The sequence below is a fragment of the Hemitrygon akajei genome, unplaced genomic scaffold (genome assembly GCF_048418815.1).
Source record: "Hemitrygon akajei unplaced genomic scaffold, sHemAka1.3 Scf000096, whole genome shotgun sequence".
Taxonomy (NCBI): domain Eukaryota; kingdom Metazoa; phylum Chordata; class Chondrichthyes; order Myliobatiformes; family Dasyatidae; genus Hemitrygon; species Hemitrygon akajei.
The window spans coordinates 2,223,275-2,250,545 of record NW_027331982.1 but is presented as its reverse complement, the minus strand read 5'-3'; the positions used below and the strand labels follow the sequence as shown (position 1 = coordinate 2,250,545).

Below are 27,271 nucleotides of genomic sequence, written 5' to 3'. Positions count from 1 at the left end.
GAATGAATTCAGAACTAACAAATTGTTTGGGGTGGGGTGGCATTTACAGTTCAGGGTGGCAATCGGTTGCTATCTGTGCATTAAAATGAAGAGGGAGAAATACTACAGTTGCAGGAAATTTAAAGTCAAGAGGAGAAAATACTGAAAACGCTCAGCAGATCGGCGGCATCTTGGACAGTCTCAGTTCTGAAAATTGGGTCTTCCATCATTTCTCCTTTCAGCGATGTAGGCTGATGTACTGAGTTCCCAGCATGTTCTACTTTATAATTTTACATTTTGTTCCTGTTACACTGCAGGAAACACAGCAGCCAGCTGTGCTGGGCAAGATCCCACACAGCAGGAAGATTGTGATCAAATATGCTGGGTTTAGCTGCTGGGGTCAGGCTGAACTGTATCCGCATCCTCTATACAGTCCAGGGAACCAGCCTGAGCACCGGCCCCGGCAGAGGGTCATTAGGTTCCAATTCCACCTTAGTTTGTGAATCGGAAATGGCAGGAACACCACGGCAAATCGCCGGCACCAAAGCATCTTTGTATGGGTGATGATATTGGGCCGGTGACTCTGAGGATATGGAACTGGCAGTATACGGGATTCAGTCCAGGTTGGTAATTCCACAGCTGGGATCAGAATTTCCTCAGTCTGCAGTGAAGCTGAAATCCCGGGATGTTGGACATTGGTTATTGGAAGAGCACCGTCTAAACTGCCCACTAGGACATCATATCGTCAAGTGTTTTGGAGACTATTTAAGAGTTAACTAGGGAGTTTGGTGAAGTTGGGCAGTGATGTTGTTCATCTGAACTTTGGTAAAGTCTGTAACAACATCCTGCATGGCAGCTGATCGGGAAGGTTCGGCCTCAGCAGCAACTGCATCAGAGTGATAGTGGGAGGAAAGGATGCTGTGAGTATTGACTGTATGGGATTTACTACACCAGGGTCAGAATGAATTCAGAACTAATAAATTGGTTGGAGTGGTGTAGCATTTGCTCTGTCTGAGGTTTTGCAGACATTTTACAATCAGTTACTATCTGTGCATTTAAATAAAGAGAAAGAAATCTACATTTGCAGGAAATTTAAAGTAAAAAGGAGAAAATGCTGGAAACGCTTAGCAGATCGGTGGCATCGTGGTCAGTCCCATTTCTGATACTGGCACTTGCACCATTTCTCCTTTCACGGATGTACTGACTTATCAGCATTTTCTAATTTATAATTGTATATTTTGTTCTTGTTACACTGCGGGAAACATCACAGTGAACTGTGCCTGGCAAGGTCCCATGCAGCAAAAAGATAGTGATCAAATGTGCTGCCTTCAGCTGCTGGAGACAAGATGAAGTCCCAACCAGCAGACAGGGAAGTATAGACCAGACCAGTTCACCTGACCTCAGTGTTTGGGAAAATGTTAGGGTGAATTGCTAACCATGTTGTGATGAAGGACATGGTGACACAGTAAATGATTGTACAAAGTCAGCATGGTTTCCTTCAGGGAAAATCCTGCCTGTTGAACCTATTGGAGTTCTTTGAGGAGATTACAAGTAGGACAGATAAAGGGGATGCATTTGGTTTTTCAGAAGTCCTTAGAAAACATATGAGGCTGCTTACCAAGTTAAGAGCTCATGGTATTACAGGACAGTTACTATCATAGTTAGAGCATTGACTGATTGGTTGGAGGCAATGAGTAGGAATAAAAGGATCCTTTTCTGATTGGCTGCCACTGACTGGTTGTTTTCCACAGAGAGGGTCCAGAGGAGGTTCACAAGGATGATTTCACGCAACCTCTCACAATCTACAGACTGGTGAACCAGCCTGAGCCCTGGTCCCAGCAGAGAGCTCCACCTTAGTTTGTGAATGGGAAGTGGCAGGAACACCACGGCAAAACACCGGCATCTACTCCCTCACCCCATCAAGGCATTTCCAGTGGTACTAGACATTTCTAAACAGCAGAAAAAGATACTCCCTGTCTATGCCTTTCATAATCTTACAAACCTCTATCAGATCTCCCCCTCCCCGAGTCCCCACCGTTCCAAGGAGAACAACCCAAGATTTCCACTAAAAACTGGATTTTGTTTGAATCCATTCTGACGAAAGTTTAGGAAACCGAATCGCTAACTTTGCTCCGCTCCCCAAGGCAGCTCCTCACCGGCTGACCCTCTCTATAATTCCAGTTTCTCTTTATTACATTCACCCTGGAATACTTTAAATCTCCTGGAAATGGACAAGTGAATCAGCGCTCGTTTTGTGACAGTAGAAGAGTAAAGAAACCACAGCATTTCTCAGTAATTTATCCTGGCACCAAATGTCCTGTTATTCCTGGAAATGTGTTCAGTACAGTTTTTTCTAACAAGGTTCACAAGAATAAGTTGAAGAATGATCAGCATTATGCATGAGAAGCATTTGATGGCCCTAGGCCTGTGTTCAGTGGAGTTCAGAGTGATGGTGATTGGGGTTTGGTGGGGGGTGGGCGGGGAACAGGAAGTTTGGGCGGGGCTGATTATTTACACCAACTGAATAACAACAACTCTGGATGCAATGGGAATGGAGAGGATATCTCAATTAGATGGGGATTCTGGGATCTGAGAGAATAAAGAAGCTTCACTTAAAAACTGAGATGAGAGCAATTACTTTAGCCAAATGTTGGTTGATTTGTGGAATTTGTTGCCACAGATGTTGGTGGAGGCTGTCGTTGGGTATATTCATGTTCTGGATTGATACATAGGTTGAGTATTACAGCAGAAAAACAAGAGTACTGTGTTGGATAAAAACATCCTCCAAGATTGATTATGGAGCAGGCAAGAATGACCACATCACCTAATTCTACTCCTATGTATATACCATGACTGAATGATGACTTCTTTGTATCCCATCACAAACAAGAGAAAATCTTCAGATGCTGGATAGTAACACACGCAAAATGCTGGAGGAACTCAGCAGGCCAGGCCGCATCTGTGGAAGAGACTAGAGTTGACATACAGATGCTGCCTGGCCGGAAGAGTTCCTCCAGCATTTTGTTTGTGTTCCTTTGTATCACATGTCAGATTTTGTAAAGTGTGTGGGTCAGTTACAGATGTCTTCACTCAGATCTTAATATACGTGTTCAAGATTTAAATTTTCGTTTAATGCTTTGTTCTCGTTTGTATTGTTAACATGCATCATTATCTCTCTAGTTAACGTTAGATCTGCGGTGAGAGATTTATTGGAAGAAAACCACGAATGAAGATGAGATAACAGCAACAAGTGAACCTGCCCAAGGGTTCAGAGCATCAACTGGAGTAAACCTTCTGACGGAGTTTCCATTCATTCAGTCAAGAGAAAGTTTGGTGAGTCTCATTTATTCTAACACTGGTCTTTTAGACATTACATTTCTATACCAAGGAAGGTAGGAAATAACTGGACTGAGACTAAATGAGCCTCGAAATACCATTTATGCGTCTATCAGACCCAGTTGCAATCACTCCAGATCTACTGATATGCTGTCAGCATCAGCTCTCTGAAGCCACACACATTCCCTCATATTGTTTGCTCATTTCAAACATCACTTCTGGTGTTTCCTTGCTTGTCTGTGTTAGGTCACAATCATCTCAAAATGTGTTGAGAATTCCCTCCCTCTGGAAGACGCCGCAGTTGTTTCCTGCTGTAGCGATTGCAGAAATGTGGAATTATCATGAACTACAACAACATGTCATTGACTCCTCTGTCTATTGCAAGCTGCAATGATATACTTGCCCTCGAGTATATCGTCGTGCAAGCACCTGCTAAGAGCAAACCCTCTTGAAGCCAGATGTCCCAGCACCACATTTCATTCAGTCCTAACTAGCAAATGCCAACCAATAATTTACATTTACATACCCTATCGTCATCACGTACTTTTCTCCTAATAAATTGTCAGAACCTACGAATCTGTGATTAAGCAAAATGAGTTTTGAAATGAAGTCATGTTCCCATTTGACCCTGTACCAGAGGCACAGGTTATATCTGTACTTGAGATGAACGGATGTTCTTGCAGCCAGGACTGCTGGAACTGCCGGGGTCGGTTTAAACTCAGTCTTTGCGGAATGGGAACCAGAGTGTTGGGTCAGATGATAGAAGAGTTGATGTTCAGAGAGACTATGGAAGGATCGGTTGTGGACAGGGCATCAGGCAGTCAGTTGGAAATGTTTTTATTCAATACAACAAGTATTAAAAATAAGAGTAACTTAGAATATTGTTCAGTACATGGATGGAACATGTTATCACCATTACACAGACTTGGCTATTACAAGGGCAGGATCGGTGTTTGATGCTCCAGGTTTTCGTTGTTTCCGAATAGATATGGGGAGGTGGTGAAAGGGGGAGAATTGTTTTTACTAATCAAGGATGGTATTACAGCTACATAAACAGAGGACATCAATGTGGGTGAAAGTCAGAAACCGGAAGGGGGCTTTCATTCTGGCAGTATTCCCTAGGCCTCCCCCAAAGCTACTGGGATAATGGGAGCAGATAACTTGGCAGTTTTGGGAAAGGTGCAAAAGCAAAAAAAGTTGTTATTGCTGTTGACCTCAACTTTCCTGATGCTGACCCCACCTCCTTTTCCCAAAATGTGTCAATGAGGCGAAATGCACTGTGTGTCCAGGAAGGATTCTTGACATAGTATGTGGATGGGATAGCTGGAGGAGTTGCCATACTGTATCTAGTATGAAGCAAAGATGCTGGTCAGGTGACAGATGTCACGATGGATGACTTTTTTGAGATAGTGACCACAACACCCCAACTTTTTCATGGTCATGGACACGGATAATAGCAGACGATACGTGGCAGTATTTAATTAGTGGATGGATAGTTAAAATGGTATTAGGAGCAAATTGGGGGTGTAAATTGGGAAAACATTTTCAAAGTGAAATCCGCAATGGAACTGTAAAGGTTGTTTCAGGAACACTTGAATGCGGTTCGGGGTAAATTTGTTCCACACACAGTTAAAATATGTTTATATAAAAGAACCATGGTTCACAAGATAAGAGGACATTTAAGCAAGAGGAAAAAGGAAGCATTATTTAGGGTTAGGAAGCAACATTCAATCAAGGTTCTAGATAATTATAAGTTAGCCTAGAAGGAGCTTCCAAAGTGATTTAGAGGTCGAAGGGAACTTGGGAAGTCCTTGGGAAGTAGGATGAAGGAAAGCCCAAGGCATTCTACATGTGGGTGAAGAAGAGGAGGGTGAATAGATTGAGGTTAGGACTACTCAGGAGCAAAGGTGGAAACGTGCCTGGAGGATGCAGTGATAGGTGAGGTGCTTAATGAATGCTTTGCTTCAGAGTTACCAATGAGATGGACAGTGATTGTGGCGATAGCTTAGCAGCATGGTAATGTTATGAAAGAGGTGTTGTTCAATCTATCAATATACACCACGTTACTGCAGGAAGTGATGGGGAGGTTATGGTGTATTGACAATGATCATTGTATCCTCTCTGGACAAGGGATAGTAACACATGATTGGAGGCTGTCAAATTCAGTAAACCCAATTGGTTTAATCCTGGGGATAATAGTTACATTTCGGGTGGGCCTACCCTTGGAACGGATACTTGGGGACAACATTTGGAGAAGCATAATCTTATTACGGGTTCCCATTTTGGCTTTTTGAAGGTGAGAGAGAAAATGGAAGGGGAGGTGCTGGAGACAATTTTCCATAATGTGGACCAGTCATAAGCAGAATATCTACCAACATTTGGTTTGACAGAGACTGATCAGGAGTCACCATGGCATTGTGCATGGAAAGTCATGTTCAACAATACTTTTAAAGTTTTTTGAAGATGATTGTCAATGGAAATGGGGGAGTGGATGTTGTACATTGAACTACAGTAAAGCCTTTGGCAAGGTGCCTCATGACAGCCTGACCTGCAAGATAAGGTCCTATGTGGTACAGAGAGAAAAAGAGAGAGCTAGATTGCCTTGAAGGTAGCAAGCAAAGAGTTGTGGTTGAAGGTTTCTCCTCAGAATGGAGGCTGGTAGCTAGTGGTGTACCGCAAAACTACAAGTTGGGACATTTGCTATTTGTTATTTGATAGCAATGATTAGAATGCAAGTGCACAAGGCTTGACCGGTAAGTTCACAGATGACACAAAATTGGTAGATGGTTCTCTCGGTGAAGATTATCGTAGCTTATAGGGGATCTAAATGAGCAGAGGAGTGGTAAATAGATTTCAAGACCAACACGAGTAGCAATGGTTCCATGCAGAGATTGGTGATTATGTGGAGGAAATTGCCAGAGGAAGTGGATGAGGCAGGCACAAATGTTTAACTCCAGAAGCAGTTGGGATGTGAAGATGGAATGAAGAGGCCAGGAGGGAAATGGATCCAATTTAGGAAATTAGGACCATCTCTGTGGGGACTGTGGTCAGCATTGTCTCGATGGGCTGAAGGGTCTGTATCTGTTGCTCTGTGAATATTAGTAGGATGCTCCAGATATCACTGGACAGACATACAGACATGGTGTGGGAGTTGATGCTAACAGGGAATGTTTGGTTCCAAAGTGAACTGCTGCTCTGATAAGAGGATGGCAATACTGTCACACTTGCTATGTAATCCTACTCACTCTGCTTGTTTTGTGAAATTCAGGTCATCACCAGCAGGTGGAGCTGTCCTCCACCGGAAACAAAGTGTAAACAAGAAGAGGACAATCAACAATCGTCAGTCAGAATCAGAATGGCTACAGGTATGGTCACTGGGATCTTTATAATTAAACTTCTGCCCTGTTGGTGCACAATAGTTCAGATGAAGAACCTTACACAGGTGCTAACAGGACAAAGAAAAGTTTCATCAAGCTGTGTCATTGATCCCACTGGTAAAGCGGCTTTGTGTAATCGATCAATCCAACAGTTCCAGCGCAGGGACCTGACACCAGTAATGGTCGAATGACTCCGCTCACCAGGCAAAGCTTCATCTGAGTGAAAGGAGCCGGAGACCCTGAATCAGCAGGTTGAGAGTGAAACACTAACAGGAATGTGACAGCGGTGTTGTTTGTTCGGTAAAAGTCCAGGCTTAGGGTTTGTTGCACATCAGGGCCTGTTTAGAGGTGAAAGACATCTCCAACTTTCATTTATAAAATTCAGAGGCAGGAGATAAGAGCATTTCTGGGATTTCAGAGATTGTGTGATAATACAACATTTCAGGTACTGGCAGGGCAGCTATCAACTCCCTCTCAATGCGCAAAGTAGATGAGGGGAATTTTCCGAACTCTGTTTTCTGTAGCCGAGCTGAGAACATTGCCAGCCTTGGAAATGGCTGAGGATCAGGAGACCCTTCGTTTCAGATAAACTTGTGGTCTGCTTCGGTGTGTCACTGTCTGGTATGGAGGAGCTACTGCACAGGACTGAGAGAAGCTGCAGAAGTTTGTAAATCTAGTCAGCTCCATTTGGGCAGTAGCCTACAATGTACCCAAATCATCTTTAGGAAACGATATCTCAGAAAGGCAGCGTCCATTATAAGGGACCCCCAGCATCAGAGCATGCCCTTTTCTTACTGTTACCATCAGGTAGGAGGTACAGAAGCCTGAAGGCACACACTCGGTGATTCAGGAACAGATTCATCCCCTTTGCCATCCGATTGCTAAATGGACATTGAATCTTTGGACTCTACCTCACTTTTCTTTTTAATAAACTGTTCTTCTGTTTTTGCACGTTTTAAAAAATCTATTCAATATACGGAATTGGTTTATTTGTTTATTTATTATTATTATTATTATTCCTTTATTTTATTCATTATTATTTTCCCTGCTAGATTATGTATTGGCTTGAACTGCTGCTGCTAAGTTAACAAATTTCACATCACATGCTGGCGATAATAAACCTGATTCTGATTCTGTTTTAAGACCCCAATCCATGTCTGGTCTGTGGCCAAATGGTGAATGTGAGTTCTCAATATTTCTGTTTGCAGCCTCCTCTGGCTGCACGTAATTTATACCCATAATCTGCCATGTGAAAAAATGCCCCTGCGGTCCCTTTTGAATGAATGAATGAACAAAATTTTATTTTGGTCTGTACAATCATAGCAAAAAAAAAAATTCATTTTCAACGATGATAAGTTAACAAACTTCACGTCACATACCGGTGATAATAAACCTGAATTTGATTCTGTTTTAATAGCCCAATCCATGTCTGGTCTGTGGACAAATAGTGAACATGAGCTCTCAATATTTCCCTCGTGAGATGATCTGCTACCTGAATTTAAGTTCCCAGTCTAACTAATGACCAACTGTCTCTGTCTCCCGTAGGCATTGTGATTGTGCTCAACTCTGTGATTCCACGTGGAATAAAATAAAGATTACAGCCAGGAAGTACATCCTTCGGCCCAACAAATCAACCCCTCTTACTATACAAAAAACATATTTGGCGTTAATCATCACATCAAAAAAAAATTCATAATCTTTTAACAAAAAATCCAATTCCAAGTATGATTTATTTGCATTACTCCCATTCATTTTGAATCAGGTATTTTTATATTTGTTCATTAAATTGTTTTAAAATAATTTTAAAAACTAGTCAATATGGTGCATGTTTTTAAATTCTCACTACAACTGTTCCATTGGTTCACCCCTCTGACTGAAATACAATGAATTTTTACATTTGTTCTTATCCTTTGGTTTGAAATATATATTTTCCTCTCAAATCATATTGACTTTTTCTCATTTTAAACAACCTTTGGATACCTTTTGTAAAGGTCCAGTATTTTTACTTTATACATAATTTTAAATTTCTGCCCTCGACTCTCAGACTCCCCGAACCTGCGAAAAAGACTTTGACTATCTGCCCTATCTGCACCCCTGATTATTTGATGTACGTGTGTAAGGTCACCCTTCAAGCTCCCATGATCCAGGGCAAACTATCCCAGCCGAACCTTATAACACAAAAACCAAACAGCCCCATCCAGTAACATATTTGTCAATCTCCTCTGCACACTTTCCAGCTGAATCACACCCATCCTATAGATTAGCAACTGCAAAAGCAAGTCTTTAAGTTTAGCTACTAGAAACACACGCACAACTCTCCCTTTGCCAATGACTTGTATAGTTGTTACATGACAATCATCATTCAGGAGATGGGATGGGACCCGGGGACCAGGCATCATGGGCTCAAGGCAATGGTCAGTCTGTGACCCAGGGGACTGGACATTGTCCATTTCAAGGCAATGGTCAGTCTGTGACCCAGGGGACTGGACATTGTTCGTCTCAAGGCAATGGACAGTCTGTGACCCAGGGGACTGGACATTGTCCATTTCAAGGCAATGGTCAGTCTGTGACCCAGGGTACTGGACATTGTTCGTCTCAAGGCAATGGTCAGTCTGTGACCCAGGGTACTGGACATTGTTCGTCTCAAGGCAATGGTCAGTCTGTGACCCAGGGGACTGGACATTGTTCATCTCAAGGCCATGGTCAGTCTGTGACCCAGGGGACTGGACATTGTTCATCTCAAGGCAGTGGTCAGTCTGTGACCCAGGGGACTGGACATTGTTCATCTCAAGGCAATGGACAGCCTATAACCCAGGGGACTGGACATTGTTCGTCTCAAGGGAATGGTCAGTCTGTGACGCAGGGGACTGGACATTGTTCGTCTCAAGGCAATGGTCAGTCTGTGACCCAGGGGACTGGACATTGTTCGTCTCAAGGCACTGGTCAGTCTGTAACCCAGGGGACTGGACATTGTCCGTATCAGGGCAATGGTCAGTCTGTGACCCAGGGGACTGGACATTGTTCGTCTCAAGGCAATGGTCAGTCTGTGACCCAGGGGACTGGACATTGTTTGTCTCAAGGCAGTGGTCAGTCTGTGACCCAGGGGACTGGACATTGTTCGTATCAAGGCAATGGACAGTCTGTGACCCAGGGGACAAGACAGTGTGTGACAAAGCAAACAGAGAACGTGTGATCTGCAGGATCGGACCATCAGTAATCCAGTGGCTTGTCTGTGAGTGATACAGGTGACCGGACAGTTTGTGATCCAGGGAGATTTATGTTTGTGGAAAATAATCCCAGTGATAATTCCCAGTATCCCAGTATTCCCAGTTATCCATTAATTACTGCTGGATATCAGTGTGTTCAACTAATGCGTAGTGGGTGATCAGTATTATTGTGTCTGTCCACTTCTTTTTCTGGGAGTGGATGTGTCCAGACACTAGCTTATCGGAGTGGTCACCTGGCAGGAAGTGTGGTTCACATTCACCAGCACAGTCCCACTCCAAATCTGGTCAGCCAGAGTCTGGGCTCCATTGTACCCACCCATTATGAATCTTTGTTCGAGTATAAATTACTCTAAACCTGCTATTTATCATTTACTTCAGGTGGGAAATTAAATCGGGTACAGAAAGTACTCAAGAGGTTTTTACCAGGCAACTCATCAAGGGAAGATGATCGGGACACGGGAAGCGAGGTACCAAAGCAGGGTCAGGTTGAGAGCAATGTCCCAATGGCCGCAGAGGAGGAGGAGGAAATTCAGCCCAGAGGCAGTGACGTCGAAGACACTGAGCAGAACTCTGGAACCGGCAAAAGTGAGGCTACTGCCTGTCAGCTCGGAAACTCATTAAACACAGAATTGTCCAGTCCCCAACAGGAAGTGGGTGAGTGAAATATGCGGGTGCTGTGTTCGCAGAATGAGGCAGGAAGCGGGTAATTGTGACTCCTTGTTGGAGGGTTGGTCAGAGAGGGGAAATGTGTGGGTGTGGTGCTGGTGTAGTGAGGCATCCGTTCCTGCACTACAGGAAACGTACTACCTGCTCTGATGATTTCCAGGATGTGTATCGAAAAAAGCAGGATAAGAGAGTATTTCCAGTATATGAGTTATGGGAAATGTATTCGCCAGGATGGAGAAAGTATCTCTGGGAAGTGACTATCATTGACAGTCGCAAAATTTATTGCCCCTCTTAAGCAGAAATTGGTGAGTGGGTGGGATGGTGGGAGAGACAGATTTCTAGTGAATGTGGTCCTTCTGGTAACGTCATGCCCAGAGCATTCTTGGGTCGGTTTTAAGACCAGTGTTGGAGATTAGGGCAAAATCCGTGATTCCAGCTGAAAGCAGGTGAACACTGAGGTTCAAGACATGACTGGTTTGTCAAGTAGGGTGAGAATGGGGGAGACGAGCGATATTTGAGTTTGTGAATACATTCTCTTTTTATATTCACAGAGCCAGAGTTTACAGTCTCCAACCTCCTAGCAGAGGGGGAGGAATATCGACTGTACCAACTGACAAAGTTCTACAGGGACAGACTGGAACAAGCAATTGAAGAAAAGGTTGAAAGACTCGGTTGGATGTTGACAAAGGAGGGACATTTCAGTAGAGAAGAAAATGAGGTGAGTGTATTTAGTGTATTGTCACCGAACTGCTGGTATCAGAGGGAATAGTGATCGATATTAATCTCCTGCACGTTCTAGGCATTCTACATGGCAATGGAGACTTTGATCTCTGATTGTCTCTCGCAGATCTGGTTTCAGCTGTTAAGGTGGGGAGCACTGGGAACTAGAGGTTCAGTGTCTCCTTTTCTCTGTCCTCTTCCAACCTTCTTTGCATCTGTCCTCTTCCAACCTTCTTTGCATCTGTCCTCTTCCAACCTTCTTTGCATCTGTCCTCTAAGTAGGTGATCGCATCTGCACACAATACTGAAAACTAGGCCTCACCGACGTTTTATACACGTTCAACATCATATCTCATCTCCTGTACTCAATATTATCATTTATGAAGGCTAGTGTGCCAAATACTTTCTTTCCGATCTATCTATCTTTTCTGCCACTTTTAATGAATTATGGACCTGTATTTCCTGATCACTTTGCTCTACCACACTCCTCAGTGCCCAACCGGTCACTGTATAAGTTCGACCCTGCTTGGTCATTCCAAAGTGCAACACGTCGCACTTGTCTGCATTAAATTGCATCCGTCATTTTCCAGCCGATATCTCAGCTGGTTTAGACACCACTGCAAGCTTTGGTCGTCTTCCTCTCTCTCCTCTACACGTCCCCTGTCTTAGTGTCATCTGTAAATTTGCTGATCCAATTAACCACATTTTCATCCAGATCGGTGATGCAGATGACAAACAACAACGGACCCAGCACCGATCCCTGTGGCACCGCACGAGTTAAAAATTCCCAGTCAGAGATTCAACAGTCTATAACCACTCTCTGTCTTCTTGCAAATAGCCAATGTCAAATTCAAATTACCATTTTACCTTGAATGCTGAACAACTGAACATTCTTGCCCACCCTCTTATGCAGTACCTTGTCAAATGTCGTGCTAAATTCCATAGAGAAAACACCCACTTCCTTGGATTCATGAATTTTCCTGGAAAAACTTTAAGATTGGTTAGACATGAACCACCGCACGTAAAGCTGATATCTTATTGCCCCAAAAATCAAAAGGTTGTCTTAAAAGATTATATATATCAGACAAACCTTTTGGTGAACCATTTTACGTTATTAGCTAGTCTACCTTCACATTTCATATTCTCTCCACGTACGGCATTTTAGTTGTTTTCTGCTGGTTAGTAAAAGCTTCCCGTCCTCCAGCTTTCCTCTATATTTTGCTATATTCTATGCCCTCTCCTTTGTTTTTGTGCTGCATTGACTTCCTCATCAGCCACGGTTGATCATCCTCCCTCTGGTATAATTTTTCATATTTGGGATTATCTACCTCTACCGACGCCTTCCGAATCGCTCCCTGAATCTTCATCTACTCCTCTCCTGCTTTGCTGTTGCCTCTGCTAGTGTCATCTTCCAATTTATTTTTGCCCAGCTCCTCTCTCGTGCCTCTGTAATTCCTTTATTCCACTGTAATACAGATGCATCTAACTACCTCCTCCCTCCATTTCTATTTTATGAACACTGCTTCTTAAGGGTATATTTACCTTAAGCTTCCTAATCAAATCTGGTGCAATACACAACACCGAATCCAGATCCGCCTTTCCTATGGTGGACTCAACCATAGTCTTCTCTCAAAAGCCATCTCATAGGCATTCTATAAATTCCCTCACTTGGGATTCAGCACTGATCTGATTTTCCAAAGCTACCTGCACATCGAAATGCCCCATGACTATTGTAACGTTGTCCTCGTTACATGCCTCTTCTCTCTCCCACAGGAATTTGTAGCCCACATCCTTGGTTACTGTTCCGTCAGGGTAATTTGTCCTGTGCAATTTCTTAACATCTACATCGTCCAATCCAATATCACTTCTTTATAAGGACTTCTATTTTTCTACGAGAAAGGAGTCAAGCCGACCCTTTCACCCACCTGCCTATCCTTTTGATTAAGTATTTATCCATAGATGTAAGCACCCAACAAGGATCTTCATTTTGCCACAATTCAGTGATGCCTGCCATCCATTTTTTTGCCTCTCACTCTCCCCCTCTTCCGTTCTTGTTGTCGCATATTTTTGATGTAATGTTGCACATTGATGGACAAGTAAATTAATAACATTGCATCTACCACAAGGCGTCAGTAAAATCTTATGCTTTCACAAAATTGATTGAGAATTTCCTTCAGTTACTGTTTCTCTGTTAATGACTGAACCCAGGGAGGATGAGGCAACAGCCCAGTGACTGCATCTGTTCTGAAGCTACTGGGGCCATGAACAGATACTTTCCTGCACATTCTCCATGTCTGTCTGTCTGCTCCACAATAAATTCATTGTTTTCCTTTTGTAGAAAGTCACTGAACTGACAGAGAAGGGAAACCGGACACAGAGTTCCAGACTCTTCCTCAGTTTGGTGATGGGCAAAGGCTCCCGGGCCCGGAGGGCGATGTGGGAATCCTTTGTGACATGGAGGACTGAGTTACCAAAGTTGGACAGAATACTGAAGGAAATACAGGAACGAAGTACGTTAAAACCACGCACTGAACACAAAGGCACATTGAAATAATCAGGTTTAATTATTTTAGTTCTGTTTTCACGGAATTTTTTTGATTTAAACAGGTCCTGATCCACAGGAATATATGAATATCGCCCAAGGGTTATCAGAGTTACCCTCTCATCTGATAGGTGAGTGATGAAATGCTCAGTTCAAACCAGATCTCAAATGTTTGACTGTGACTTGGTGGAACCTGGGAATCAAAATTCACCAATAATTATTCGCTGATGTCTGGAGAGATTCAGAGAATCTCTCGCTGCAGCCTGAATATTCTACATTGTATTTTTCTATCAATCCAGCTGTTGGGTGTGCTGAACCCTTCACTCCAGTTTCTAATGTTCAAGGAATGCCCACACACCCTAGGCAGGCTCCTGATACACTTTATCCTCCAGCTGAGATGACTTTTCTACCTTCAGACCTGTCAGATTCCATAGCTCCTTGTCCTTCATAACAACAGCTACACTCAATTGTGTCTGCTGATGCTCTTTACATTTTGTAATTCCCCTAATGACTTCTACAGAGTGTGTCTGCCATTTCCTTTTCACCCATTACTACATCTACAACATCATTTTTCAGCACTCCGATATCGACTCTCTCAGTTTCTTTTACTCTTTACATATCTGGGAAAGAAAAAAAATACTTTGGCATCCTCTGTTATATTATTGACCATACCCTTGCATTTACTGCACAATTCATGTGTATATCTAGGAGAATCTATATCATAGTTGCATCCAACATGACGCAGGCAATAATTTCCAGGCACCCACCACCATGTGAAAACTCTACCAACGTGCTGTAAATTTACCCCATCGCACCCTCGCCAAATGACCTCTGGTACTAGACACCAGTCATATGTGAAAAAAAAATACAGGCTGTGTACCTAAATTTGTATCTCTCAAACTCGTACACCTGTCAGATTTCTATTCTAACTCCAGAGTAAACAAACCAAGCCTATCAAGTTACTCTACTTGTAGCACATGCCACCGAACCCAGGCAATACCCTGATGAACCTGTCCTGCACCCTCTCCAATCCTTCCAAGAGCTGGACAATCAGAAGTGAATACAATACTCCAGATGCTCCCTAAAACCAAAAGATCTAGGAGCAGAATTAAGCCTTTCGGCTCAGTGAATTTTCTCTTCAATTCCTCTCTATTCCATTATCCCAGTAAACATTGACACTCTTCCTAATCAGGAACATATCGACCTGCATTTTAAATATACCCAATGACTTGTCTTCCTCAGCTGTCTATGACAATAATTTCACAGATTCACCACCAGCCAGTGAAAGAAATTTCTCCCAGTGTGGGTCCCTGGCAGCCAGGACAATTCACACAGTTCTCAAGCATGTTAATTTTCTGCATGAGCCTCCCATGTGGGATCTTGTCAAACACCCAACTAATATCCAAGCAGACAATATCCATGTGTAACTTCATTCAGCACCTTTGTCACCTCCTGGAAGAACTCATTCAAGTTTGCAAGACGCTACTTCCCCCCCCCCCCATGCCAAAGCCTCACTGCTGAACCCTAACCCACCACAAACATTCTCTCTGTCATATTCCCATGGGGCAGAAGATATAAAAGGCTGAAGGCATGAAGCAACAGCCTCAAGGACATCTTTAATTCTGCATTTATAAGACTATTGAAAGGTCATCTACTATGTTATTATTGGTTTCTTAATAATAAATCAAAAAAAATATATGTATGTATGTATGTATAATTGTAACATCGTGCATCCCCTAACTAATTACCACTCACTTAGATAACCACAATAGACAAACAGAAGAGCAGTAAGAATACAGTGTGGGTATGAACAGATTTAAGGAACAACTGCTAATAGATTATGTAATTCTATAGCATGCCCTGGGGAAAGCAGAAATCTTTCAATATTATATTGTCTATCAAAAACGATTTGATTCTGAGACAGTCCAGATGAAAGGACTCGGCCCGAAACGTCGACAGTGCTTCTTCCTATAGATGCTGCCTGGCCTGCTGTGTTCCACCAGCATTTTGTGTGTGTTGCCTGATTCTGCCCCTCGTGTGTTTAAGAGAAGTTCCTAATATATATAAGATGCAACCAATCTTTGTGAAATTTCTACAACATCTGATGAAGCATTGGCGTACAATAATCGCCCTATTAACAACCACAGAGGACCAACCACTGTTACAAAAATAAATGTAGGCGTATTCCAGAGTGACTTGTAAACCTGCTTTCTAATTTACTGAAACGGACAAAAATCAGAAAAAAATAAACAAATTATACTTTGACACAGCTATACAGGGATGATTGGAAATTAGTTGTTCTTGCATCAGTAAAGCTAAAACTATTAATTCAAATACTGGAACTAATTTCCAAAGAAACCATATATAGCATATATAGCTATGCATATCTGTGTGATTCTATAAAATATTAAACAAGTTGTGTAGAAATAGAAATAAAAAAGAGATTAGTCAGTCACTATCGACGGGTTCAATGTCCATTCAGAGACTGAATGGCAGAGGAGAAGTTGTTCCTGAATCATTGAGTGTGCGCCTTACTCCGATCCTGTACAGTAGTCTCCATGAACCAGACGGTGATGCAACCAGTTACAATGCTTTGCAAGTTATATCTGTAGAAATAGTTGAGTGATGTTGGAAAATCCTGATGAAATAAAGCCACTGTTGTGCCTTCTCTGTAGCTGCATCAATATATTAGTTCCAGGTTAAATACTCATAGAACATGGAACGTAGAATAGTACAGCACATTACAGGCCCTTCAGCCCACAATGTTGTGCCGACCCTCAAACCCTACCTCCCATATAACGCCCCACATTAAATTCCTCCATATACCTGTCTAGTACTCTCTTAAACTTCACCGGTGTATCTGCCTCCACCACTGACTCAGGCAGTGCATTCCACGCACCAACCACTCTCTGCGTAAAAAAACTTCCTCCAATATCCCCTTTGAACTTCCCTCACCTTACCTTAAAACTATGTCCTCTTGTACTGTGCAGTTGTGCCCTGGGGAAGAGGAGCCGGCTATCCACTCTATCTATTCCTCTTAATACCTTGTACACCTCTATCATGTCTCCTCTCATTCTCCTCCTCTCCAAAGAGTAAAGCCCTAGCTCCCTTAATCTCTGATCATAATTCATACTCTCAAAACCAGGCAGCATCCTGGTAAATCTCCTCTATACCTTTTTCAATGCTTCAACATCCTTCCTATAGTGAGGCGACCAGAACCAAGTGTGGCCTAACTGAAATCCACAACTAGCCCTAAGGATATATTGTCATCAACGCAAGGAGGATTCAGCACTCCATACAAGCATATGCAATTCTGATAAAGGGTACACATCACTGAATGGAAATGAAAGCAGAATCCATAAAAATGAAGAAACTATCATAGGAGAAGGAAGTTAACCAATGGAAGAGTGTCCTGGCTTGAGTATCTAGTCATCTGGGCCACAACATCCATGGTCGACTCTGATAGGTGGAGGCATCATAATACAGAGCCCCACACTCCACCTGCCAGACTGATCAGTAGCAGTAGCAGTTGCCAAGACCCTCTCCACGTACACGATGTACACCACTGAGACGCTTATTGTCTCTGCCATTCACGGAGATTCCTTTCCATCTTTCCTCCACTCCTCCATCACTGAGACTGAAAACTACCCATTTTCATTCTTGTTGTTCTGATGGGTTATCGATCCGCAATTTCACTGTGATTCTCTCCCAGATGCTGCCCGACTTGAGTATTTCCCGCGTATTCTGCTCCTGTTGTGATGCAAGAGCAGTGGACATCTGTGACTCCCCAGTGTGCAGATTGGCCAAAATGCACAGTGTCCTGCTCTCCATAGTTCCACACAAGATCAACATTAACATCCTCTGTTAATGAGGCAAACAATGCTTTAAATATAGTGAAATGTTGTTGTAACGGAGTGCAGTCAGGATTGGAATAGGATATCAGGGGAATGTTCACCTTCACAAATAACTAGTATCAGAATATGAGTATTGGACATTTTCTGAGACATCCATCGCTGTCAATTCCAGTGACTGTGAACAGAATTTTACTTTCTGTCCTAATATCCATGGAAGCATTGAATTAATTCATGTAATCTGAAACACTGAATGCTGAAATGCAGTTATAATATTCTTTGTCAGTTGAGCTATTTAATATTGCGACAATGTTCTCTGTTCCCGTGGAAGATGTTCAACAGAAACACAAGGAGTCTCTGCGGGCACAAACTGAAACACTGAGAGTGAACACGATCCTGATGACAGAGAAGGTGAAGGTTTTCCATCTGGTTGATCGATACGCTGAGCTCACGGTCATTTCTACTGTTCGAGATCGGAGACTGGTGGAACACGAGCTGCAGGCAAGAGGCAGAGAACACGAAGAATTGAGAGAGGAACATCTCCGCCGAAAGCTGGAAAAAATCCGGACTGATCAGTTGTTCCAGAGCAGCTTTTCCCGGAGTAAATCCAAATCTGGGAGTTCGGCAGCAGTAGCTGGGGTCCCGGGGATCGGGAAAACAACAATGGTGCAAAAGATTGTTTATGACTGGGCCACGGGGAAAATATACCAACAATTCCAGTTTGTCTTCAGTTTCAAATTCCGGGATTTAAACACAATTAACTGTAGAATAAACCTGAAGGAACTGATTCTGGATCAGTATCCTTACTTTGGGAATATCCTGAGAGAGGTCTGGAAGAACCCAGAGGGATTGCTATTTATATTCGATGGTTTGGATACATTCAATGACAAAATTGATTTTTCTGATAGTCGGAGAGACACAGAACCTCCGACCACATGCACAGATCCTGAATTCAAGTGCAAGGTGTCTGACATTGTGTACAGTTTAATCCAGCACAAGCTGCTCCCAGGGTGTTCAGTGCTGGTGACCACCCGTCCCACTGCATTACATTTATTGGAAAAGGCTCGGATTAGTGTCTGGGCTGAAATTCTTGGATTTGTTGGTGAGGAATGGAAGGAATATTTCATCAGGTATTTTGAAGATCATACGATGGCAGCAGCTGTTATCAAACACGTGGAAGAGAACGAGATCCTGTACACCATGAGCTACAACCCCTCCTACTGCTGGATCCTTGCTCTGACACTGGGCCCCTTCTTCACACAAAGAGTCAGGGACCCACAGCGAGTTCCCAAGACCATCACCCAACTGTACTCCTACTATATTTACAACATCCTGAAAAACCACGGCCGTGAGATTGAGAAGCCCCGTGATGTGTTACTCAGGGTTGGTCAAATGGCCTTCAGAGGAGTGTCCGAGAAGAAGATTGTGTTTACAGATGGAGATTTGATCAAGTACAATCTGCAGCCTTCTCAGTTCCTGTCCGGGTTCCTGATGGAGCTTTTGGAGAGAGAGGATTCTGCCCGGAGCGTGGTGTACACATTCCCACACCTCACCATCCAAGAGTTTGTAGCTGCAGTCGCACAATTCCTGAATCCACATCCTGGGGATATCCTGATATTCCTCACTGAAGCCCACAACACGACAGATGGGCGATTTGAGGTATTTCTCCGTTTTGTTGCTGGTCTCTCCTCCCCAATGACAGCTCGGGGCCTGGAGGAGTTTCTGGGTCCATTTCCTCATCAAACAACCTGCCGGGTGATTGACTGGGTGAAGGTGGAGGTTAAACGCCAGAGTGGAAACACGAGGAATGAAGCTGGTAAAAGGAGCCTCCTGAACACATTGCACTACCTGTTTGAGTCTCAGAATCATGGGCTGGCTCAGGCCGCACTGGGGTCTGTGGAAACGTTTCCATTCAGTGGAATCACACTGACCCCGATTGACTGCGCGGTCCTGTCTCATATCATCGGATTCTGTGATACAATAAAACACCTCGACCTGGACAACTGCCACATTCAGTGTGAAGGAATCCAGCGGCTGGGACCCGGGCTGCACAAGTGCCTGGAGTTGAGGTAACTTGATTTATCTCTCACTCTGAACTGTGAATCTGTTCCATTGTGTTATTTCAATGTAAAGTTTTTTGGGTAAAACTGTAGTAAATCAGATTGCCAAGAACTGTGACAAATGCCCACGGGGTCAGTCAGTAATTCCCCAATGATGGGAGGGTCCGGGGGTCCTTGTGAAGGGATGTTGGAGATTTCATCAGATCAGCGAACAACGGCCACTGGTTTAATGGTAGTAAATCACAGGAATGGCCGTGTTTCTCGCTGCCTGTGACACGTCCATTGACAATGTTCCTTCTCACTGTTACTGACACCCAGACCGACACTGACTGCAGCAGGTGGGTCAGAGATTCACATCCCCTTCCCGGTGAGGGACAAGAGACCGTCAGCAGACTGTCCCAGTGAGAAGGAAAGAAATACCATTGTGAGATTGTCCTCCCCTGCCCTTCCCCGTGTGTGACTATCACCATCAGTCCACCTGTGTGAGTTTGCTCACTACCAGATACCCAGACCCCATGGGCGCATCTCCTCTCCCGATTGTGGGCCTCAGTTCAGACCAACCCCTCCTGTACAATCTGTTTTTGGATCATCTCATCCTGTAGGATTATTGTTTCCCTGCTGTGGAACCTCTCATCCCCATCCTCCTTCCTCTATTGGGACCCCTCCTCCATCCTCCTGTGGGATCTCTCTTCCTCAATCACTTTCCTCCTGCAGGATCTGTCTTCCTATCCCTTTCCCTCAGGTGGGATCACTTCCAATATCTCCCATTAACACTTTCCCATTTACAAATCTTTCTCACTGTGGGACTAAATTACTGGCATTCGGTAAATACGCTGGAGCTGGGCAGTGAGGGACATTGACAGTGATGGGAACTCGGATCAGTGATTTACTGAAGGGTTTAATGTTTCCTGAAATATCCGAGTGAGAGAAATTCCCCCAGACCCACGGTTTGAATCACTTTGTTCATCAATCTGTCTGTTTGTGTTTAGACTTGGGTGGAATGACCTGGGAGATTCAGGAGTGAAACTGGTGTCTGCGGCTCTGAGGAACCCGGAGTGTAAAATACAGAAACTGTGGTAAATAACAGACTGTGGGAGATTGTGTTTACAGTCACTGGGTGTCTGACACTGAACATTAATGTGATCAGTAGAAACAAATAAACATAGGAAACAGACAGCACAATACAGGCCCTTCGGCCCACAAAGCAGTGCCAAACATGTCCCTACCATAGAAATACCTAAGCATTACCCATAGCCCTCTATTTTTCTGAGCTCCATGTAGCCATCCATGAGTCTCTTAAAGACTCTATGGTTTCCGTCTCCACCACCGCTGCTGACAGCCCATTCCACGTACTAAATAGTCTCCGTGTAAAACAAAACTTACCCCTGATATCTCCTCTGTACCTACTTCCAAGCACCTAAAAACATGCCCTCTCATGCTAGCCATTTCAGCCCTCGGGAAAAGCCTCTGACTATCCACACATTCAATGCCACTCATGATCTTGTACACCTCTGTCAGGTCACTTCTCATCCTCCGTTCCTCCAAAAGAAAAGGCCGAGTTCACTCAAGGTATTCTCATAAGGCGTGCTCCCCAAACCAGGCAACATCCTTGTAAATCTCCTCTGCACCCTTTCTATGTTTTCCATGTCCCTCCTATAGTGAGGCGACCAGAACTGAGCACAGCATTCCAAGTGCGGTCCGAGCAAGGTCCTATATAGCTGTAACATTACCTCTCGGCTCTTAAATTCAATCCCACGATTAATTAAGGCCAATACACCGTATGCCTTCTTAACTACAGAGTAAATATGCGCAGCAGCTTTGGGTGTCCAATGGACTCGGACCCCAAGATCCCTCTGATCCTCCATGCTGCCAAGTTTTACCATTAATACTACATTCTGCCATCACATTTAACCTATCAAAATTAACCAACTCACATTTATCTGGGTTGAACTCCATCTGCCACTTCTCAGCCCAGTTATGCATTCTATCAATGTCGCATTGAAACCTCTAACAGCCTTCCACACTATCCACAATGCCCACTAACCTTTGTGTCATCAGCAAACTTACTAAACCATCCCTCCACTGCCTCATCTAGGTCATTAATAATAATCACAAAGACGACGGATCTCCCACATCTGACACTAAGTAGAGACAACCAACCTCACACACATACTCTCTGTCTGTATTGTAAACAGATAACCTATCTCACCTCGACCCTTTATCGCCGAAGCCCCGTTGAACCAAAGCCTTCCTACTCTGTCTCCCGCTCTTCTGACGCTCGCTCTGTAAATCTGTCTTCCTTTTAAACTCTTCTCGCTGTTCTCACTGGCCGACTTGTGCAGCCGTGCTGAAGAAAAAAACATCAGTAATTGTGTTTCTGATAAACACTGGGGATTTGTACTGTCTCCTGTCTCTCTGTGTCCTTCACCCTCACTCTCTCTCATCTCCAGGCTGACCCGTGTCGGTCTCACAGATTCTGGTGCCGAGGATCTCGCCTCCGCTCTCAGTACAATCCCATCACTGACGGAGCTGTACCTTAGTGATAATAAACTGGGAGATTCAGGAGTGAAACTTGTGTCTGCGGCTCTGAGGAACCCAGAGTGTAAAATACAGACACTGCGGTGAGTACCAGACTGTGGGAGATTGTGTTTACAGTCACTGGGTGTCTGACACTGAACATTAATGTGATCAGTAATAGTGTTGCTGATAAACACTGGGGATTTGTACCGTCTCCTGTCTCTCTGTGTCCTTCACCCTCACTCTCTCTCGTCTCCAGTCTGGGGAGTGTCGGTCTCACAGATTCTGGTGTCGAGGATCTCGTCTCCGTTCTCAGTACAAAACCATCACTGACGTGGCTGAACCTGGGATCAAACTCTCTGACAGACCGATCTGTCCCCGCTCTCCGCCACCTCATAGTGACCCTCCCGAGTCTGGCGTGGATCGGGTGAGTGTTTGTGTTAATGTTCAATGTGATAAAATATCAGTGGATCCGCGGGTTTTCTGGTGATATTTGTCTGAGTGTTGTTGAAACATAAACCCCGGTCCCCTGTGACTGACACTGTTGTGTAATCTGTTTATTTCATCTTTATTCCTCCATCTGTTTCAGGCTGCACTGGAATCAGTTCAGTGAGACCGAGGGGAATAAACTGAGTTCTCTGCGGGGACTCAGACCCGGACTGATAGTAGTGGATCTGTGAACATCTGAATGTGCGAACATCCCCGCCCGCAGGATGGGGACATTTTGACAGATTCCACACCCTCCATTTTAACTCCCGCCCTTACATTTAATGGCCGCGCTCCAGGTGTGATTCCCAACGGTTTTAACGGAACTGGCTCCTGTCTCGTGCTGTGTGTTGTTCTCCTGTACTTATGTATAATCTCCTCCGGTCCAGCACCAGCTTCCGCCAGATGTGCGGGTTCAAGACTCCCCCACGTGAGACCCCGGGGAATTACACAGACAAAAAGAGACCGGGGACGGGGCTCAGGTGGGACACGGGTATCCCGGGGTGGGATTATTCTGGGAGAGAATCCTTTTGCTCCCTTTGCTGAGGACGGTGCATTCGGCAGTCTGGCCGATATAATGATGTTAAATTGACAAACCCTCGGCAGTGACCCTGGATCTGCAGCGATCTCGGACACGGCCCTGAAGTGTGATTTTATAATCATCGGTTCCCCGATGCAGAGTGACGGTGAGAAACGGGACTGATTATTCAACCGGTCACTCGTTGTCGCCGGTCAGTTAATTGTGTGTGACTGTGAGTGAGTCGGGAGCAGCTTATTTATTCCCGCACGTCAGCAGCTCACACATTGTTTAATTTATACTTGTCATGATGAATCAATAAACCGCTGTCAGACTCGAGTCACATGAAAGGAGAAACAGTGACCTGGGTTTACTGCTGCCATCCCCCCCCCCCCCCCGCCCACGGTGAACTGCACTAACGGGTCTGAGCTCATCACACTGGTCCAGCAGCGTCTCAGAGTCTGTGTGCCCAAGATCGCATCTCCACCCTAACCCCATCGTGCCCGATTGCCCCCGCAGACAGTTAAAATCGACTGCAATGTCAGACGTGATTTCACTTGGGTCCCGAGTACAATAGGGATGGGGGGAGGAATACCGGCATTGAGCCACATCATTCCATTACACACTCCCGGGTTCAGACACAGAGTGAATCTCCCTCCACGCCGTCCCATCACCCACTCCCGGGTTCAGACACAGAGTGAATCTCCCTCCACACTGTCCCATCACACACTCCCGGGGTCAGACACAGAGTGAATCTCCCTCCGCCCCGTCCCATCACACACTCCCAGGGTCAGACACAGAGTGAATCTCCCTCCACACCGTCCCATCACACACTCGCACCGTCAGACACAGAGTGAATCTCCCTCCTCACAGACCCATCACACACTCCCGGGGTCAGACATAGAGAGAATCTCCCTCCTCACAGTCCCATCACACACTCCCGGGGTCAGACTCAGAGAAAATCTCCATCCACACTGTCCCATAACACACTCCCGAAGCCAGACACAGACTGAATCTCCCTCCACACCGTCCCATCACACACTCTCAGCGTCAGACACAGAGTGAATCTCCCTCCACAGCGTCCCATCACACACTCCCAGGGTCAGACACAGAGTGAATCTCCCTCCACACCGTCCCATCACACACTCCCGGGGTCAGACACAGAGTGAATCTCCCTCCACACCGTCCCATCACACACTGCCGGGGCCAGACACAGAGTGAATCTCCCTCCACACCGTCCCATCACACACTCCCGTGGTCAGACACAGAGTGAATCTCCCTCCACACCGCCCCATCACACACTCCCGGGGTCAGACACAGAGTGAATCTCCCTCCGCACCGTCCCATCACATACTCCCGGGGTCAGACACAGAGTGAATCTCCCTCCTCACCGTCCCGTCACACACTCCCGGGGTCAGACACAGTGTGAATCTCCCTCCACACTGTCCCATCACACACTCCCGGGGTCAGACACAGTGTGAATCTCCCTCCCCACCGTCGCATCACACAGTCCCGGGACGAGACACAGAGTGAATTTCCCTCCCCTCCAGGTATTGCCAAGTACAAACTTTTCCAGCCAGTTACTCAACTCGCTCCAGGACTTTATAAGCAGAACCACCACCGTATCTTTCTCGATTCGGACATTGAACCAACGTGCCGGACCAGTCTACAGGGAGTCGCCAGTTACTCAACTCACGCCAAGACATTATAACCAGCACCACCGTATCATTCTCGATTCGGACACATAAGTAACATGCTGGACCAGTCTACAGGGGGTCGCAGGCCTTCGGGGAGTTATGCAAAGGCGGCTGCCTCTCCAGCCTCGGACAACGCCCTGTTTCGGTCGGTGAAAGATGAACGCGGGGTGCAATGTATTTTGCGAACTGGAACTACCCTGGAAAAGTGCGCGGAGGCTATGGAGGACATGTTGGGAGAGATGGTGTTTTAGCCGCTGAGAAAGAGTTCGGGAAGGCAGTGTTTTACCTAAGGAATGATGAGTTGGTGCATCGGGCCCTCAGTAGAGGGATCACGGTGGAGAAAATCATTTTACAGATGGAGCTGGTGACAGCTCCCACACAACGCATCGTCCACGGCCATGTAAAGCCTTTCATCTCCAACGAGGACCTGCTTCCCGCACTAGCCCGTTTGGGGCAAGTACGGTCAGAAATAACTGCCATCAGGCACAAGTTCAGGAGGCGCACCCTCCATACCGTAATCTCTTTCCGGCGACAGGTATTCATGAAACTGGAAAGGGAGGACGAAGTTGAGGGCCGGTTTACTGTCCGGCACGAGGGGGTAGATTATCAGGTGTATTGGAGCTCTGAGCACCCACGGTGCCATGCGTGCGGGGAGGTGGGGCACTTTCGGAGGGACTGTCCTAGTACCAGAAAACCCAGGGAGTCCACTTCGGGAACTAGTGCCCCAGCTAGCTCTGCCCCGATCCCATTCCTGCTCCTACACCTGTGCCGGCCCCTGACCCTGTCTCTACCCCTGTCCCCATTCCTACCCCTGTGCCGGCCCCTGACCCTGTCTCTATCCCTGTCCCCATTCCTACACCTGTGCCGGCCCCTGACCCTGTCTCTACCCCTGTCCCTGTTCCTACCCCTGTGCCGGCCCCTGACCCTGTCTCTACCCCTGTCCCCATTCCTACACCTGTGCCGGCCCCTGACCCTGTCTCTACCCCTGTCCCCATTCCTACCCCTGTGCCGGCCCCTGACCCTGTCTCTATCCCTGTCCCCATTCCTACACCTGTGCCGGCCCCTGACCCTGTCTCTACCCCTGTCCCTGTTCCTACCCCTGTGCCGGCCCCTGACCCTGTCTCTACCCCTGTCCCCATTCCTACACCTGTGCCGGCCCCTGACCCTGTCTCTACCCCTGTCCCTATTCCTACCCCTGTGCCGGCCCCTGACCCTGTCTCTACCCCTGTCCCCATTCCTACCCCTGTGCCGGCCCCTGACCTTGTCTCTACCCCTGTCCCTATTCCTACACCTGTGCCGGCCCCTGACCCTGTCTCTACCCCTGTCCCCATTCCTACCCCTGTGCCGGCCCCTGACCCTGTCTCTACCCCTGTCCCTATTCCTACACCTGTGCCGGCCCCTGACCCTGTCTCTATCCCTGTCCCCATTCCTACACCTGTGCCGGCCCCTGACCCTGTCTCTATCCCTGTCCCCATTCCTACCCCTGTGCCGGCCCCAGACCCTGTCTCTACCCCTGTCCCCATTCCTACCCCTGTGCCGGTCCCTGACCCTGACTCTACCCCTGTCCCCATTCCTACCCCTGTGCCGGCCTCTGACCCTGTCTCTACCGCTGTCCCTATTCCTACACCTGTGCCGGCCCCTGACCCTGTCTCTATCCCTGTCCCCATTCCTACACCTGTGCCGGCCCCTGACCCTGTCTCTACCCCTGTCCCTATTCCTACCCCTGTGTCGGCCCCTGACCCTGTCTCTATCCCTGTCCCCATTCCTACACCTGTGCCGGCCCCTGACCCTGTCTCTACCCCTGTCCCCATTCCTACACCTGTGCCGGCCCCTGACCCTGTCTCTACCCCTGTCCCTATTCCTACACCTGTGCAGGTCCCTGACCCTGTCTCTACCCCTGTCTCCATTCCTACCCCTGTGCCGGTCCCTGACCCTGTCTCTACCCCTGTCCCTATTCCTACACCTGTGCCGGCCCCTGACCCTGTCTCTATCCCTGTCCCCATTCCTACCCCTGTGCCGGTCCCTGACCCTGTCTCTACCCCTGTCCCCATTCCTACACCTGTGCCGGCCCCTGACCCTGTCTCTATCCCTGTCCCCATTCCTACCCCTGTGCCGGCCCCTGACCCTGTCTCTACCCCTGTCCCTATTCCTACACCTGTGCCGGCCCCTGACCCTGTCTCTATCCCTGTCCGCATTCCTACCCCTGTGCCGGCCCCTGACCCTGTCTCTACCCCTGTCCCCATTCCTACCCCTGTGCCGGCCCCTGACCCTGTCTCTACCCCTGTCCGCATTCCTA

At 46.1% G+C, this 27,271-nt stretch overlaps 1 protein-coding gene across 4 annotated transcripts in view; it reads left to right on the top strand.

The window, feature by feature from the left end:
• LOC140723007 (NACHT, LRR and PYD domains-containing protein 3-like) overlaps nt 1-23,617 on the top strand; it is a 53,453-nt gene extending 29,836 nt beyond the window's left edge. For 3 of the 4 annotated variants that reach the window (XM_073037633.1, XM_073037634.1, XM_073037635.1), the window contains exons 2-12: nt 3,160-3,312; nt 6,584-6,680; nt 10,298-10,573; nt 11,131-11,303; nt 13,644-13,815; nt 13,913-13,978; nt 18,030-19,767; nt 20,748-20,834; nt 22,209-22,379; nt 22,535-22,702; nt 22,865-23,617. In XM_073037633.1, coding sequence (XP_072893734.1) covers nt 6,671-6,680; nt 10,298-10,573; nt 11,131-11,303; nt 13,644-13,815; nt 13,913-13,978; nt 18,030-19,767; nt 20,748-20,834; nt 22,209-22,379; nt 22,535-22,702; nt 22,865-22,955 — 2,952 coding nt within the window. In that variant the 5' untranslated portion in view covers nt 3,160-3,312; nt 6,584-6,670 and the 3' untranslated portion in view covers nt 22,956-23,617. The remainder of the gene's footprint in view (nt 1-3,159; nt 3,313-6,583; nt 6,681-10,297; nt 10,574-11,130; nt 11,304-13,643; nt 13,816-13,912; nt 13,979-18,029; nt 19,768-20,747; nt 20,835-22,208; nt 22,380-22,534; nt 22,703-22,864) is intronic. The other variant, XM_073037636.1, reaches the window with a different exon arrangement.
• Nucleotides 23,618-27,271: the final 3,654 nt, after the last annotated feature.